Source organism: Cibotium barometz, chromosome 20 (genome assembly GCF_041138505.1).
Source record: "Cibotium barometz isolate CiBa-2024 chromosome 20, ASM4113850v1, whole genome shotgun sequence".
Taxonomy (NCBI): domain Eukaryota; kingdom Viridiplantae; phylum Streptophyta; class Polypodiopsida; order Cyatheales; family Cibotiaceae; genus Cibotium; species Cibotium barometz.
Window position 1 is genome coordinate 50,554,944 of NC_141065.1, and position 15,322 is coordinate 50,570,265.

Genomic DNA, 15,322 nt, shown 5'->3' on the forward strand with positions numbered 1-15,322 from the left:
TTGTGTTCTTTGATGTTCATGCTCTTGAATTATGCTATGATGTTATGGTTTATTTCTTTTATTGTTTAATTTGTAGAATAATCTAATCTCTATGATGGTCATGTAATAAGTAGCAACGACAAGGGCAAGCAGACTGGCGCACGTGGACCTCTCTCCGGTTTTACTGTTCGAGCGTTCGCCTTTATTCGGGCTGCCTCGGTCGCACTCGCTCAGCCTGTTGTCACCGTTTCGGGACAATACAACACTCGAGTCTTGTCGGAGCTACTTACGATGCCCACCACGTTGTCGAAGAGAACCCCCAACCACCACCTCCATCGTATCTTCGCCTCCCTCCTCATCTAGAGGACCGGTGACGGACTAGTCTGTAGAAGAAGGGTACGAAGAAGAACGAGAATTGCTAATAATGCTTTAATATGAGGATAGAAGTAAATTTGTGGCGATGAGGTTACATGCAAAATATTTAATAATGAAAGGTTGCAACCCTCCTATATCTCTCTCTCATCTGCGGAAGAAGGGTACAAAGAAGAAGAACGAGAATTGCAAATGATGCTTTAATCTGAGGATAGATGTAAATTTGTGGTTTTGACAAGGTTACATATATGTCGATGAAATGGGAGGTGTAAGATGGAGTGTCAGAGTTGCAAAAAGCGGAGTTTGCTTATCACAAAAAAGAAGAAGATGACATTACAGTATTCCGTGTAACCATCGTCTTCCCTCTTGTGCTTGCCTTTCCTCCTAGAAATTGAGCATATTTATTAACACTTGTCTCCCTTTCTTGCAGATGCAAAAGGGATGAAAATCTAAAAAATAAAATAAAATAAAGTTGGACGATTTTTATTACATGAGGGTCCTGTATACCCTTTTGTACACACACCTACGGGTTCACGAGGTACAAGGTAGCACCATGCAATGTAGGCAGCAGTGGATCGAACCCATTACCTCGGGTTACAAGCCATCCACTTTAACCAATTAAGCTACCGATTGCTGGAAATCGCAATTTGCTCTTTCTGATTCACAAATTCTCTCCATATAATTTTTTGGCACAAATTTTAAGCATATCTATGGTCGCACTTCTATAATTAATGCAATATATTCAGAGTTTTTTTTGATAGTTAGTAGAGTCACTCACACTATGTAACACGCACATGCGTTTTAACCTCTCAAAATTCCCACATGCTAATATATATTTATCATTTCCACAAGTGGAGAAAAGACCATAATAGAGAGTTTATATGACCGTTAGATTTAACCAGCCTCGTAATCTTTTAACTTTTTTTAATATATAGTAAATAAATATATCCATATCCATCTGTTCATTCACTTTTTTTAAAAGGGTGTTTATTATGGTACCAAATTCTCTTTCACATCAATTAATTAGACAAAGCAAGGGCAACCTTAGGCCAAATTTTTTGTTAAGGTGAGGGCAATTTTTTAATATTAACCTTAGCAACCTCTGGAATGTTCCCGTGACCGCCTCATGGTGGGTATAAAAGGTGCTCGGCTGGTTTTTTCTTCTTGGCGAATGCCAGCGTGAGAGATAGACGTCAGAGAGAGAGAGAGAGAGAGAGAGAGAGAGGACGATGTGCCGAGAGGGAGAGAGACGATATGCATGACTGTAGTGAGAGAGATGATACACTGAGAGGAAGAGAGATGATGCGCACGATTGCATTAATTTTTTTTAATAACGTTGATTTAACAAGGTCATAATCTAAGCTTATTAATTAATTAATACAAGCGATAGCCTATATCAATTAATGGGTAGTCCCTGAATATGGTAGTATGAATCTCCAGCCAATCACTTGGGTATGAACTTTGTGGATGCACAATTTCCATCTAGCCTTCCTAGGCTAGAAGCACAAGTTTATATCCCAAGTGAACTTTGTGGATGCACAATTTCCATCTAGCCTTCCTGGGCCACAAGCCTCTTTTGCAATAAAGTCTTTTGCTTTGTGGGCCCAATGTTGCCTTTCTTAGGAATCCAATTGGTGATCATTGCAAATCCTTCCAATTGGAACCATGTGAACCGAGGCTAAGATCCTTCGAGTTGGAACTATGTGAACCCAGCCTTGTATGGTTTTCGCTTTAGACACGTGGCTCCCATGTACACAAGAAATAAAAACGCCGCTATCTACACGCTTGTGTAAGTAACAGGCCAATGGCCAAGATGGCTCATATCACTAGTTCAGACTGCACACACTTGCTCCACTCAAAAGCCAATGCATTATGCTCCCGCAGGTTGAAAAATGGCGGTCTGATTATGCCTTCGTGCACACAGTTTCCTCACGATTGTATAAAACAGAAGAAGTCTCCCAGTCGTTTATATCAAGTTTTATGCCAGGTCGAGCTTAGTTCTTCCAAGCATAATGCAATAATTGATACCCAGGCACCTGGGTCGTCATCATCAGTGACAGTGGAAACCAGGTAACTTTAATTTTCATGCGAGGCTGCATGCATGCATAAGAGAGAGAAAGAAAAAAAGTTATATTAAACGTCGTCAAAAGACCCAGTGGGTCTATGAGACCAAAAGTGATACAATTAATCTCACCATGGTACAAAAGAAAACAAAGACGAGCTATGAGTTGGAAATGTCAAATCCGAGCCAGATGATACAAAGTGGGACCATCATCATCATACAGCCTATGGAGTTAACCCCCTGGTAGGACGAGGGGGCCATCAAGGATATCGAGCATGGGGTTAGCCTGTAGAATTATAATTTTATGTTAATTGTTACTAATTAGCTGAACATACTTTTATGTTAATTGTTACTAATTAGCTGAACATTATATACGTAGGGTTGTGGGTGTGCGCGCATGTGAGAGAGACATTTTATTGATGTCTACCAAGACCCAAAGGATCCATGAGGCTAAACAATAGTCTAAGGGTTCCATGAATAGGCAAAAAGTTGGAACATGGGTAAATGACTTAACGTAAGGGAGATTGTCCAATACATATTGTGCATTGCATGGCATACTTGCATGGATTTTGCATATCTAGTTTACAGGTAGGGGACGCCCACTGCTGGGTTATAGCCTACCCGCTTGGCTACGCGGGTTTGAACTTGGGACCTCTCCCATTCAGTCATTCAGGTATTTAGCAAAGTACAAACAGAAGATAGTCATCCAATCGACTCCAAGCAATCAAGGAAGATCCTCTTCAACATTCAGCTAGCATATGTGCAGTCCTACAGCTATCTGGACTTGCATCAATGGCCCGAAGAGTCTTCAGCAGAGTCTTGGATTTGGTGGATACTCAGCCGACATATGGTCTTCCTCGTCCTTGCATTGGGCAATCTTATCGCTTGTTTACTCAATCATTGTACAACATTCTGCAAAGAATAATATAAGCAAATACTGTTGCTTGCAGGGGGCATGCACATCATTAATAAGTAGCATTTAATGCTATTTTAAAGCATTTTTTGTCCATTTTGCTATTGGCCGATAGATTATGCTGGCCGACTAGCAGCATAGGGTCATATAAAAGCATGTGCTAGCAGGATGCTTGATGCAATTAAAAGCACAAATAGATAAAAACATATACCCATCTGAATGTTTTGTGCAAGCAAAATATTGTGCTATTAGATGCCATGAACAAGGTAATAAGCAATGCAGACCAATAGCCCAAAGGTGATGATGATAACTTGAATGTATGTAATATGAGGCGATTTCAAGTTTTCTCTTCAACAAAAATTGACATCCAACTTCGCAATCATCCGTATAGCTTTCGCCAACATTGTTGTGTTGTTCATAAACTCATATTTTATCCATCTACGCCTTGCTGTTTGTACATGCGTACAATCCGTATAGCCGTATAGTACCCGATGTGATATCCGCACAGTCGATCAACTCGTGTACTTTTCGAACAACCATGACGTCATAAATTCTTGTATCTGTTGATCACGAGAATCTGCAAATGCGATCGTGTTTGTGAAGAGAAGCTAAACTTGCCCTACATCCACGTGCTTGTACATGTTAGTCTTTTGTGTCTCGCCTTGGTGCACACATGCCCACGTATGGATGCTAGTGGAGAGCAATTGCGTATGATGAGTCACGGAATTGGGAAGTGAGGGATTGCTTGCCTAAAGCCTTGGATTTCGACAACTGGCATCGACAAAAATATGTTTGATATGTGTTTTCATTGCATAAAGTGTCATCAGAAATGTGGCATTCATTGGAGCTTGTATCTCTAGAAAGCCTTGATAATACATATATTACAAGGGGGCTCGGCCCTTTGCTAGTGTCATTTAATTTTCAGCATTGCTATCTTGTATTGTGTTGTGCCATTTCATATTGTTTATTAGTATTAAAAGTTTAAGTATGTGTCAAGATTATGCTCAACCCTGACCAAGGGTATTTCATTGGTATTAGAGCGTTGTATCTTTCTCCTCTATGTGTGGAAGACGATCCTATTTTTGCATACACTAATTGTTAGTGCTTTTAATAAGCACTATGGCCAGCCATACGAGCAGTGGTGAGAAATGCTTGTTCAAGAAGCTAAGCCCATGGTGAGTAGGTTGTTGATGATGTATACCATGGAAGGCTGTAGATGATAGATAACATGCTGAAATGTATCTCATGCATTTTGTGGTGATTATGCACGCGAGGGACAACTGTCGGTGTGGTATAGAGAAGGTGCAAGACACTAATGAGCAAGATGCCATGCATGTTGAGACAGGAAATCTCAAAAAGCAACTTCGTGACAAGGATGCCCAGTTGAAGGGCTTGTAGGAGGATCCATGGATGCACAGAGGCACTAGCTTTTGTGAATTATGCCATGAAAATTGTTGCATTGGAATTGTGTGTGAAGCTAAGAGAGACGACACTCTCTTTTCTCGCAAACAATGGAAATGTATTGGAGGGAAAGAAGGATCAAGAAGCCACCTGGTATGAACTGGAGCGGCTTTTGCAAAGTTGAAATCTACACTTCATCATGAGACGGATGAGGTGTCAGTAACCTACTCGCCATGCCTCTACTCCTTATGGTACTCCATCACACCAATATGCCTCTTCACTCCCTGGTACTCATTGTAGGGAACCAACTCATGTTTTGGACTCTACAAGGATGGAACAAGAGCGTTATACTCCTCATGTAGATAAAGGTGAGAGGAGAGCCGAGATAGAGGAAGAGGATGCTCATCACAAGAAGAGAATTAAGGAATTCAAGGCAGTAGAAATTTATTTTCTGCAGTCTACTTGCTCTTGTCTACCCAAGTTTGGTTATCATTTCCGTTGCATATTCTGACAGATTGAACTTGAGTTTTCCAGTGGGGTTGTTGAGCTCATTTATGGAGACACCTTTGAAGACTCATTGGGACGTAGGATTGCGGATCTTGCGGTATCTGCAAGGTATGAAGGATCTTGGACTCTTTTATAACATTGGAGGGGGAACGAAGGACCGAGTTAGACTCCGTAGTTGGAGTGACTCTGATTGGGAGGAGATCCAGACACAATGAGATCTACTTCAAGATAAGGCTTTACCCCTCAGGAGCGATTTCTTGGAGCAGCAAGAAGCAACCAATGCTGCCTTGTCTTCCACTAAGGCAAAGTATCGGACTACTTGTGGTGTTGCTTGCGAGGTGGTGTGGCTTAGGAGGTTACTTGGCGAGATTTGGATTTCAGCAAAAGGAACCCACGGTCATCCAGTGCGACAACCAGAGCTGTATAGTTATTGCTCGGAACTTGGTCTTCCATGCTCGGACAAAGCATATAGAGATACAATAGCACTTTGTTCGAGAGAAGATTTTGGTTGGGTGACATCTTGCTAGTTTTGGGTTTCAGCAGAAGGAACCCACGGTCATCCAGTGCGACAACCAGAGTGGTATAGCTATTGCTCGGAACATGATCTTCCATGCCCGGTGTCATGTGCACAGTGTGTATCTACCGTGTGCTACACGCACACAAGACTAGCTTTGAGGTTTGGGGAAGCTTGGAGCTAGGCAGGCTGATTGGCGAGCTGAGTTAGGGATAGACTAACGGGCGGGCGTCCAAGTGTGGACGCCCGACACGCTCGATGACCGGCCAAGAGCCTATAAAAGGGTGGCCAAGGTTAGTCATTAGTTCATAGAGTCTCGCATGTCTTTGTGAGAGCTCTATGGTCAGGAGCCTGGATCTAGTGTAGACGTGCACCTGCTTTATGCAGCTGAGGCCGGCAGCAGTCTCGAGGCCCGTGAGGGTAGCTTCATGGCGGTATGGGGCGTCACGAGGTAGAGATTGGTCGGTACGTCCATCTAGTTAGCTCAGCTCGTGGCTCGGTGGGGACAACCAAGACTTGTGGGCTTGCCCATGGCTGTCAAGGTTGGGAGGTGAGTCAGGCCTGCACCCCCTTTACGTTTGTTTGGTTTGTTTGCAGGTTTCGAGTCTTGTACCGTGGCAAAGTAAGCTTCAAATTGATGCAACCATGAATAAAGAGTTGTGGGGTTGAGTTTACCATTATACTTACTGAAATTCATTTTCTCGGGAAAATGATTTGAGGAAGCCGCTGGTGTCAATCTTGCGTCCAAAGCCGCAAGGTAACGCTTAAAGCATCGAACTCGGCTGTGGTCGTGACCCTTCGAGAGGGTCCTTGTGTAGAGGATTTGGAATATGGGATACGGAAGGAGAGGGAGGAGGAGATGGAAAACGCGGTGTTGGAGAGCGGGTGCGCTCTTCCAGAGCCAGAATCTGCGCCTTCTGCTTCCAACTTGGTACTCTGGTCTGCGATTGCCCGCATTATCTGTTGGAACATCTCTTTAACACTCATGCCTGATGCCCTAGCTGGGCTGCCTGGTGCACTTTGGTCCCAAGTTCTTGGTCTCTCTCGTCATCGAAGCTCGCCATAGCAAGAAAATGCACCTCCTTTTTGGAGCGCAATCTGAGCATCCACTATGTGTGCGGGAGACTTTCGGAGGCTGAAAACCAACTGTCCTTCGAGGGACAGGAGTCACTCCGAAAGGGGTGGTCCACCAGAGTCTGAAAACCAACCACACGAGCGAGAAAATTTCTGGTTTCTTGCTGAATCTTTACACTTGAAGTAGGCTCTGATACCACTGTAACATGTGGAAGCTTCGGGGGGAGGTCGGTAACTTCAATGCTCAGAAATCAGCACACTTGTCGCTACCAAATTAACGCACAAAACTGAATGTAGATGTGCAGAAAAATAGAGAGAGAGAAAGAAAGAAAGAAAGCTGTATTAACGTCTACTAGAGGCCGAACTCGACCTATGAGACAAATCAATGTACAACTGTCGATGTCCTCTGGATGTCTAGAAAAAAAGGACAAAATGAACATGAAATAAACTATGAAAGTACTGAGCTAGTGGGGGGGTGTGATGGTTGGAGCACTACTGCTAGAGGCTCAGTATGCAACCTATAAGCGTAGGGTATACAAGAATGCAATGCAGATCTGTCTAGCTCCAACCAGTACCATAATGGGGGTGTAATATGTGATACATAGGCGATGGCGAGGCAAAAATCCCTCCGAGCATGATCTCCGGGTGTGAGTGTAAGTGAGCGAGCCGCTCCTGGATATGGTGCTGATGTCGAGCCCGTATCTTTGTGATCTCCCTCTGATGTAGTCTGGGAGTCTGGTAGCTTGGTGCTCTCGGTCTCCGTCTGGCTTGGAGGTCCGCAGCGCGCTGAAGTGTAACCCCCTCCTGTGTCAGGGTAGGCACTGGGATAGATCTCTGGAAGAAATCAGTGAGCTGGAGCTGTCGCCTACCTCTCCCTGTGGTATGAGTCCGTAGCAGTCTCTCTGTGGCGCTGTGTCTCTAGCAAGAACTGCCCAAATCTGCGCTGGTCTGCGGACTCCATGATCTGGCAGAGTGAGGGATGTCCACTGAAGATGGTGGTGTATCTCTCTAATGATACTATATGCTCTGCATCTGCATAATGCTCCTCACTCTCAACCTCCTCCTGGCATAGTTTGCATATCCTCTCTGATCTGGGGATCCGTGCTGTCCTACCTGCCTCAATCTCAAGCTGGTGTGATGACACTCTGAGTTGGCCGATCGCCACTCGGGCACTATGAGGCATGTACACATCCATATATCGGGGTCGCTGAATGAATCCATCCGTTGAGATACGCATAAACTGATCTCTGTAGTATAGCATCTTCGGCGGTAGAGGTTGACTGGGTGTAATCCAAGTCTCTTGAGTGTATCGCTGCCATAAATCCTGTCGAAGGACTCTGTTCCTCTCACTGTGAGAGACAGGGAGAAGAGGACACAGTATTGGGTCCCGAATACCCTTTGTAGGGCCCCCACCATGAATGGTGTATTTGCTTTTATTAGAATGATGCAAAACTAAAATAAAAGACTGAACTCAGCTGAACCTTCTTGGCTGAGGAGAATCCTCTGCCCTTGACCTTCAATCCTTCACCCCTTTGTGTTAGCTTCTCCTTGGCTGTCCTGGCCCTTTGATTGGCTTCAGCACTTGGTGAAATATGAGATGAATGGAACGGATTTACGCAATGGGTATTTATACCCCTACTGGAGGCTGGTCGGCTGGTATAAATCCAGGCGGCTGATTAATAAAGCCTCACGACTGCAGAAAATAGCATTTAATGCTATTAAATCCTACGCATTCAGACCTGGCTGGCTGGCCAGCATGCGCATCTGCCTTGGGCTGCTGGGCAGCCTGTGTGGGCTGCCCCACACCTGGCCGACAGGCCTCTAAGGGCTGGATGCCCTGTCGGCTGCCTGTCCAGGGGCCCTAGGGCTGGCCTATAGCCCTTCCAGCCCAAGCTAGGGCAAGTGGGCACAACATGGGGCCCTCCTGGCCCCTTGGGGTGGTTCTAAACCTCCCCATGCGCCCACTACATGAGCCTTAGGCTTGGCTCTGGCGTAGCCCTATGGGCTGGCCCCTATTCTACATGCAAACCTACATGTCTACACAAAGGTCTGGCATCCAATATGATAACAGATACACAAAACCTACATGTCTACACAAAGGTTTGGCATCCAATATCATAACAGATACACAGAACCACTGACATCATTCCAGAGGGAGACTCACAGTGCGGACTGGCAGTGTTTCATGTGCAAGACAATGCACACCTGACCTTGGACGCATGTGCAGGACAATGCACACGTGACCTCGGACGACTGCAGTGGAACCTTGGCTGACTCGTCCCGGACTGGGCTCACATGGGACCAATTTTCTACCCCAGGTCCTGCACCTTCTGTACAAATATGTCTACATGGCATCCAAGTGCGGGATGCACGTGACAATGGCTGTCTGCTACATGCACTTTATCTGATGCATTCTCGAAGTGGGTTAAGAGGACTCCAGACTGACTTCTACGGCTCGGAGACTGACCTACATAGCTCGTGCGTGACTGTCCCTGGACTGAGGGCTCATAGTGGGGTTACGGTGTAGGACAAATATCCCTAGAAAAAGGTACTACTTCTGCGCAAATGGTTGCACTGATGATCATGCCAATGTGTCACTGTGTACCTAGTGCAGGGTGCCCCGTGACACGCGCATAAATCAGTGCATGTCTTGAATGAGTGCACAGAGCGGAAGCAAATAAGCACTAGAGTGTGTTGAGCAGAGAGTGCAAGAGAGAGAGAGATATGGAGCAACTATGCTGAATATACTGAAATGATACAGTCTCAAGCAAGAGACTGAAAGTGTCTCATAAGCGAGGGAGCAAAAGAAGGACTAGACTATATGAAAAAGTGAGAGGCCAGCCCACCTATTTATAGGTAAGAGGGTGTAACACGCGGAAGCTCTGGGGGTCTTCTTTCAGCCCTAAACACTCCTGGAAACATGCTGATGCAAAATGCATATATGAAGAGAGAGTAGAGAGAGAGAGATATGCTGGAAATTTAGTGTATTTATATAGTATAAAAAGATACTCCTAATCTACAGCCCTTGGCTGCCCTCTTGGAAAAGGTGAACATCACCAAAATCTATCCCTATCTGGGACCCTAAGGATCCACTCCATAAAGGGGTGAATGAATCTACACAATGAGCTCCTTGGCCTTTTATACCCTCTTGGATTTCTTGGAGTGCTGGCCGACCAGCCTACTAGACAAAAATAATCATAAAATCTATAACATAGATATGCCTGCAGCCGCCTCAGCCGACAGCTCCTGGAGTCTTATCTGGTTCAGCCGACAGCTCTGCCATGCAGCCGACAGTGCATCCTTGTCCTTCTCCAGTCCAAATACTGCACCTTGTGCTCCAAGTCCTAGCTCTATCTGGTTCATACTCTTTATCTGGCTGCCTCTTCTGGACCAGCACCTAAGAATGTCCATGGCATCTTTCATGCACATGACATCCCCCTCTGCTAAACTTGATGACGGGATTCCAACCTGTTCTTGGATGACTGTCATCATCCCAATCTTTCCCCGAAGTCCCTCTGTCACCCATCCATCCCTGGTAACCCTTTTCTCTGAAAGCCAGGCCCGGTCTCCAAAACCACTCTGTCTCAGAATTAAGATCATTGCGTCTATTCCCTCTAGTCCACAATCCATTCCTGCCCTGACTTTGAACACTGTCTTGGTCTTCATTCCTGAGAAATGAGTCTGGCACTCTCACATCACCCTTGGAGGATGAACCTCCCTTGGGACCGTTGCCCGAGAACCTATCTCGCTCACAGGACTGCCATCCCCTCTGGCTCTGTGGAACACCACCAACAAACCTCTTGGGAGCTCTTCCCGATTCTGTGTTCCTTGCCTTGGGCTTCGTATCTGTATACTTTACTGTACCTTTGGACCTGTACACCATCATATGGGACTGAATCAGTGTTTAGCTTTGTTGAGCCTGATGCTCTGATACCAATGTAACACGTGGAAGCTCTGGGGGTCTTCTTTCAGCCCTAAACACTCCTGGAAACATGCTGATGCAAAACACAGATATGAAGAGAGAGTAGAGAGAGAGAGAGAGAGAGAGAGAGAGAGAGAGAGAGAGAGAGAGAGAGAGAGAGAGATGCTGGAAATTCAGTATATTTATATAGTACAAAAAGGTACTCCTAATCTACAGCCCTTGGCTGCCCTCTTGGAAAAGGTGAACATCACCAAAATCTATCCCTATTTGGGACCCTAAGGATCCACTCCATAAAGGGGTGAATGAATCTACACAATGAGCTCCTTGGCCTTTTATACCCTCTTGGATTTCTTGGAGTGCTGGCCGACCAGCAATCGGCCAGCCTACTGGACAAAAATAATCATAAAATCTATAAACATAGATATGCCTGCAGCCGCCTCAGCCGATAGCTCCTGGAGTCTTATCTGGTTCAGCTGACATCTCTGCCATGCAACCGACAGTGCATCCTTGTCCTTCTCCAGTCCAAATACTGCACCTTGTGCTCCAAGTCCTGGCTCTATCTGGTTCATACTCTTTATCTGGCTGCCTCTTCTGGACCAGCACCTATTCATGGGGTTGGCCGATTGGACAAGATGAAATGGCAGACTGGTCAAAGTGAAGCTGGCCGACTGGGAAAAATGCATCCAACATGGGAAAAATCCCAGAAAAATATACAAAAAAGGGGTGGCTAGCGCACAATCAAGGGCCATGAAAAGGGACCAAAAGGGACACCAAATATGGGCAGAAAATGGGGATGAATGTGCTAACACCCCCTCTTAGCACCAGATGCTGAACATACTCCGAGAAGCCGAAGATGTGGAGCCAAGGAAGCGTGAGAAACCGGCTTGGTGAACAAATCTGCTGCATTCTCTGCTGAAGGACAATACTCCAAACACAAATCTCTCCAGCAAGAACCCGTTCACGAACTTAGTGATACTGTATCTCAATGTGTTTCGTACGAGCATGAAACAGAGGGTTCTTGGCGATGGCGATGCAACACACCAAAGAAGAGTAGATCCGGTAGGAGACAACCAAGCTCCTCCAATAATCTCCCAACCGCATCGCCTCACATTCAACATAACAAACCGCACGATACTCCACTTCTGTAGAGGAAAGCGCCACAGCAGGCTGCTTTTTACTGCTCCATGAGATGGCTCCAGACCCAAGTGAAAAAACACAACCGGTGGCTGAACGCCCAATCTGAATCAGACCATCCAAGAAGAGTGCATCCTTGGCCATAGAAGATGCCAAAGTCCAGAGTGCCATGCAAGTATCGAAGAACTCTGAGAGCACACCGCCAATGCTGCTGACGGGGTTTGGATGAGAAGGAACTCAATAAGCTGACTGCGAAACACGTCCAATCGGGAGTAGGTCAACCAAACCAAACAACCGACGAGAACCTGATACTGTCCTTGATCAATCCCTGGAGAAGCATCAAGAAGAGAAAGCTTCTCACTAGTATCCATAGGAGAAGATACTGGTTTGCATCTAGTCATCTGAAATTTGTCAAGAATCTCCTGTGTGTACTTCTGCTGAGAGAAGAAAATGCCCTTTGGGGTCTGCCAAATCTCAAAGCCAAGAAAATAATGCAGAAGGTCAAGATCCGTCATCTCAAACTCTATCTCCAAAGCATCCATGACTAAACGGATCCTCACATAATAAGAACTTGTAAAGATAAGGTCATCAACATAGACCACAATGATAACAATCAACCCCCTCTCAAGGAGGATATAAAGGTTCGAATCTGCATGAGAACGGCGCAGGCCGAGCTTCTGAAAGAACTCATCAGTCCGCTGGTACTAAGCCTGTGGAGCCTGCTTCAGACCATATATAGCTTTCTTTAGCCGATACACCTGATCCTATTTGCCTGGAACAACAAATCCCGACGGCTGATCAACATAAAGTTCGTGTGTAAGCTCTCCATTCAGGAAAGCCGACTTGATGTCCATCTAGAATACGGGCCATCTATGATGTCTTGCAAGAGCAAGAACGGTGTGAATGGTAGTCATCTAGGCCCTCGAAGCGAAGGTCTCATCGAAGTCGAATCCAAGGCGCTGAGCATAACCCTTGGCAACCAACCTCGCCTTGTGCTTGTCCAAGTTGCTACCAGCTCGGAACTTCGATTTGAAGATCCAGCGCACACCAATCACCTTACGCTGCAGTGGTGGTCTAGGCACCAAAATCCAAGTGCCATTCCGTTCAGTAGTATCCAGCTCTGCCTGCATAGCATGAATCCAAGGCTCATGTGAAAGAGCCTCATGGCTCACAACAACTTTGCCGGCCTGCTGATCATATAGACGATATGCCTTGGACAGTGTGCTGTATCCGAGAAAAGTCATTTGCTGAGAAAAATTTTCAAACCGAGCATACCAAAGAGCAGAAGAAGAACCAGAAGAAAGCAAAGCATTCAACTTGTATAGACCACTATCTTGGACTCCTTGAGCCAAGATGCTACCAATCTCCTTATCACAAATGGTAATCTCATAATAACGAGAGAAGATCACCTCCGCACCCTGAACTGTAAGAGCACTCACTGACAAAAGGTTAAATGCCAAATCTAGAATGTACATAATGTTAGAGAAGTACCTCTTGTCCTCGAAGGAGCGGAAGATGGGGATGGTGCCATGTCCATGCACTGGCACGGAAGAAGAATCACCCAAAGTGATCTGGCCTGTCCTGGTAGTGAAGTCCTCGAACCAATCTCGATGGGGTGTCATGTGAGCAGTAGCACCGCTATCCACAATCCACGACCGCAACTGAGAAGTCACAAGAGCAAGTACATGACGAGTACTTGCTAATAGAAGAATACCATCATCCTTCTTGGTCTGAGACACCGTTGTAGAGGAGAGTTCTTTGCTTCTTCATCCCGCTTCTTCTTGTGACATTGGGGCAATTTATGACCCTTCTTGCCACAATAATGACTCTCAATGTCCTTGTTTTTAGAAGATCTACTTTTGTCTTTGTCTTTATCCTTGTCTTTATCCTTGTTCTTGTTAGAACCTCCTTTCCCTTTCTTCTGTTGATTCTTCCCTTTATCTCGTGCAGCCAAAGCTCCATCAGAACCACCAGAGGTGCCAATCAGCTCCTCAAAGCGAGACTCAATCTGCATAATGGAGGGGAGAACTTCCTCCCAAGTAATTGGAACAGGACGAGGATAAGAAACAAGAGACTGAAAATAAGCATCAAACCTCTCTGGAAGCTTGGAGAGAAGCCGAATAGCCATATCCTTTGTAGAGATATCCTTGCTACAAACAGCAAGCTCGTCCCGGAGATCTTTCATCTTCGAGATGAAAGCAGATAAAGATGGAAAGGCAGAAACTGAAAAGTTCATAAGCTGCTTTTCCAACGCCAAAATCCAACCCGGAGACTTAATCTCGTAGAGATCTGCAAATGCCTTCCAAACGTCATGTGCAGCGTTTGTTGTACGCACATGAGAGAGAACAGAATCCTAACAATTCAACATCAGAAAGGAGAAAACACGACAATCATTTGCTTGCCAAATATCAATCTGTGCCTGAGTCACACCACCGGAAGCAAGGGTGGGAAGGGTGGCATTGGCAGGTGTAACAAACCAATCCCAGAGATCCACGCCACACAAGGCTGATTCACCTTCACCTTCTTCAAAGTGGAGTTGGAACCATCCAACTTTGCAGACTCAGAGAACATATGAAATGTAGTTGGGGCAGCCATCACAAGAGCTTGGGCTCAATCAATCTCGGAAGGAGTGTCCACCACAGGCACCAAGGTTGCCACCAAAGCCAAAACCACCACAAGACCCTCTCTGCAAAAGGGAATGTCCATTGGAGAGGAAAACACAGCCAAAGAGGGGCTGTAGACCTGAAAATACAGGCTGATCAGTAGAGAAAAACGCTGATAAAAAAAGTACCTTCTGGCTGTAAGCGATGAAGCCAAAGTGAAGGGAAAGCAATCAGCAGCAACTGTCCAGAAAACGTAGCATCCAAAGGGCTGCAAATCTGAGAAAAACGCAGAGGTGAAGGGGCTGTAGAAGCACTTTTTCATATAGTCTAGTCTTACTGAGGCCCATAGGACCCTGTCAGCCAGCAGCAAACCTGCCCATTCTCACATGCGTGAAAAGCGATGCATGAAATGCTGATTTTCTACTAGTTGTGAGCATATGATCTGGTCAACAGCAGGGAGAATAACCAACCAGCATGTGTGGAGCCTATATAAGTGATGGTCAGCCTTTGCATAACTCATCTCATATTCTCTACAGGAGCTGAAGTCCAAGGTTTTAGACAACCAAGAAGGGGCTAAAGGCAAGGTGGAAAGTGTAGACCAAGGGGCTATCTTCACGCTGAATAATGCTATCTCAGCCCAGTGAAGGTATCCAACTCAATTCAGTCCTGGTTATTTGCAGCCAGCAGTCTGTCAGTCTACTCATTCAATAAAGCGAATACACCATATGTGGTGGGGCCCCTTCAGAGGGTATTTGGGACCCAATCCTGTGTATTTGTCTCTCCTCTCTCTCTCCGCTCTTACTTTCATTACATTGTGCTTATACATCGTCAAGAATTGACA

The 15,322-nt window shown here is 45.6% G+C and overlaps 1 protein-coding gene across 2 annotated transcripts in view; it reads left to right on the forward strand.

Moving 5' to 3' along the window:
* Positions 1 to 2,109: 2,109 nt before the first annotated feature.
* Positions 2,110 to 15,322, forward strand: part of LOC147627988 (alpha/beta-Hydrolases superfamily protein) — an 89,359-nt gene continuing 76,146 nt past the window's right edge. Inside the window, exon 1 of one of the 2 annotated variants that reach the window (XM_086814958.1) lies at positions 2,110 to 2,421. In XM_086814958.1, the coding sequence (XP_086671084.1) occupies positions 2,156 to 2,421 (266 nt within the window). In that variant the 5' untranslated portion in view covers positions 2,110 to 2,155. The remainder of the gene's footprint in view (positions 2,422 to 15,322) is intronic. The other variant, XM_086814959.1, reaches the window with a different exon arrangement.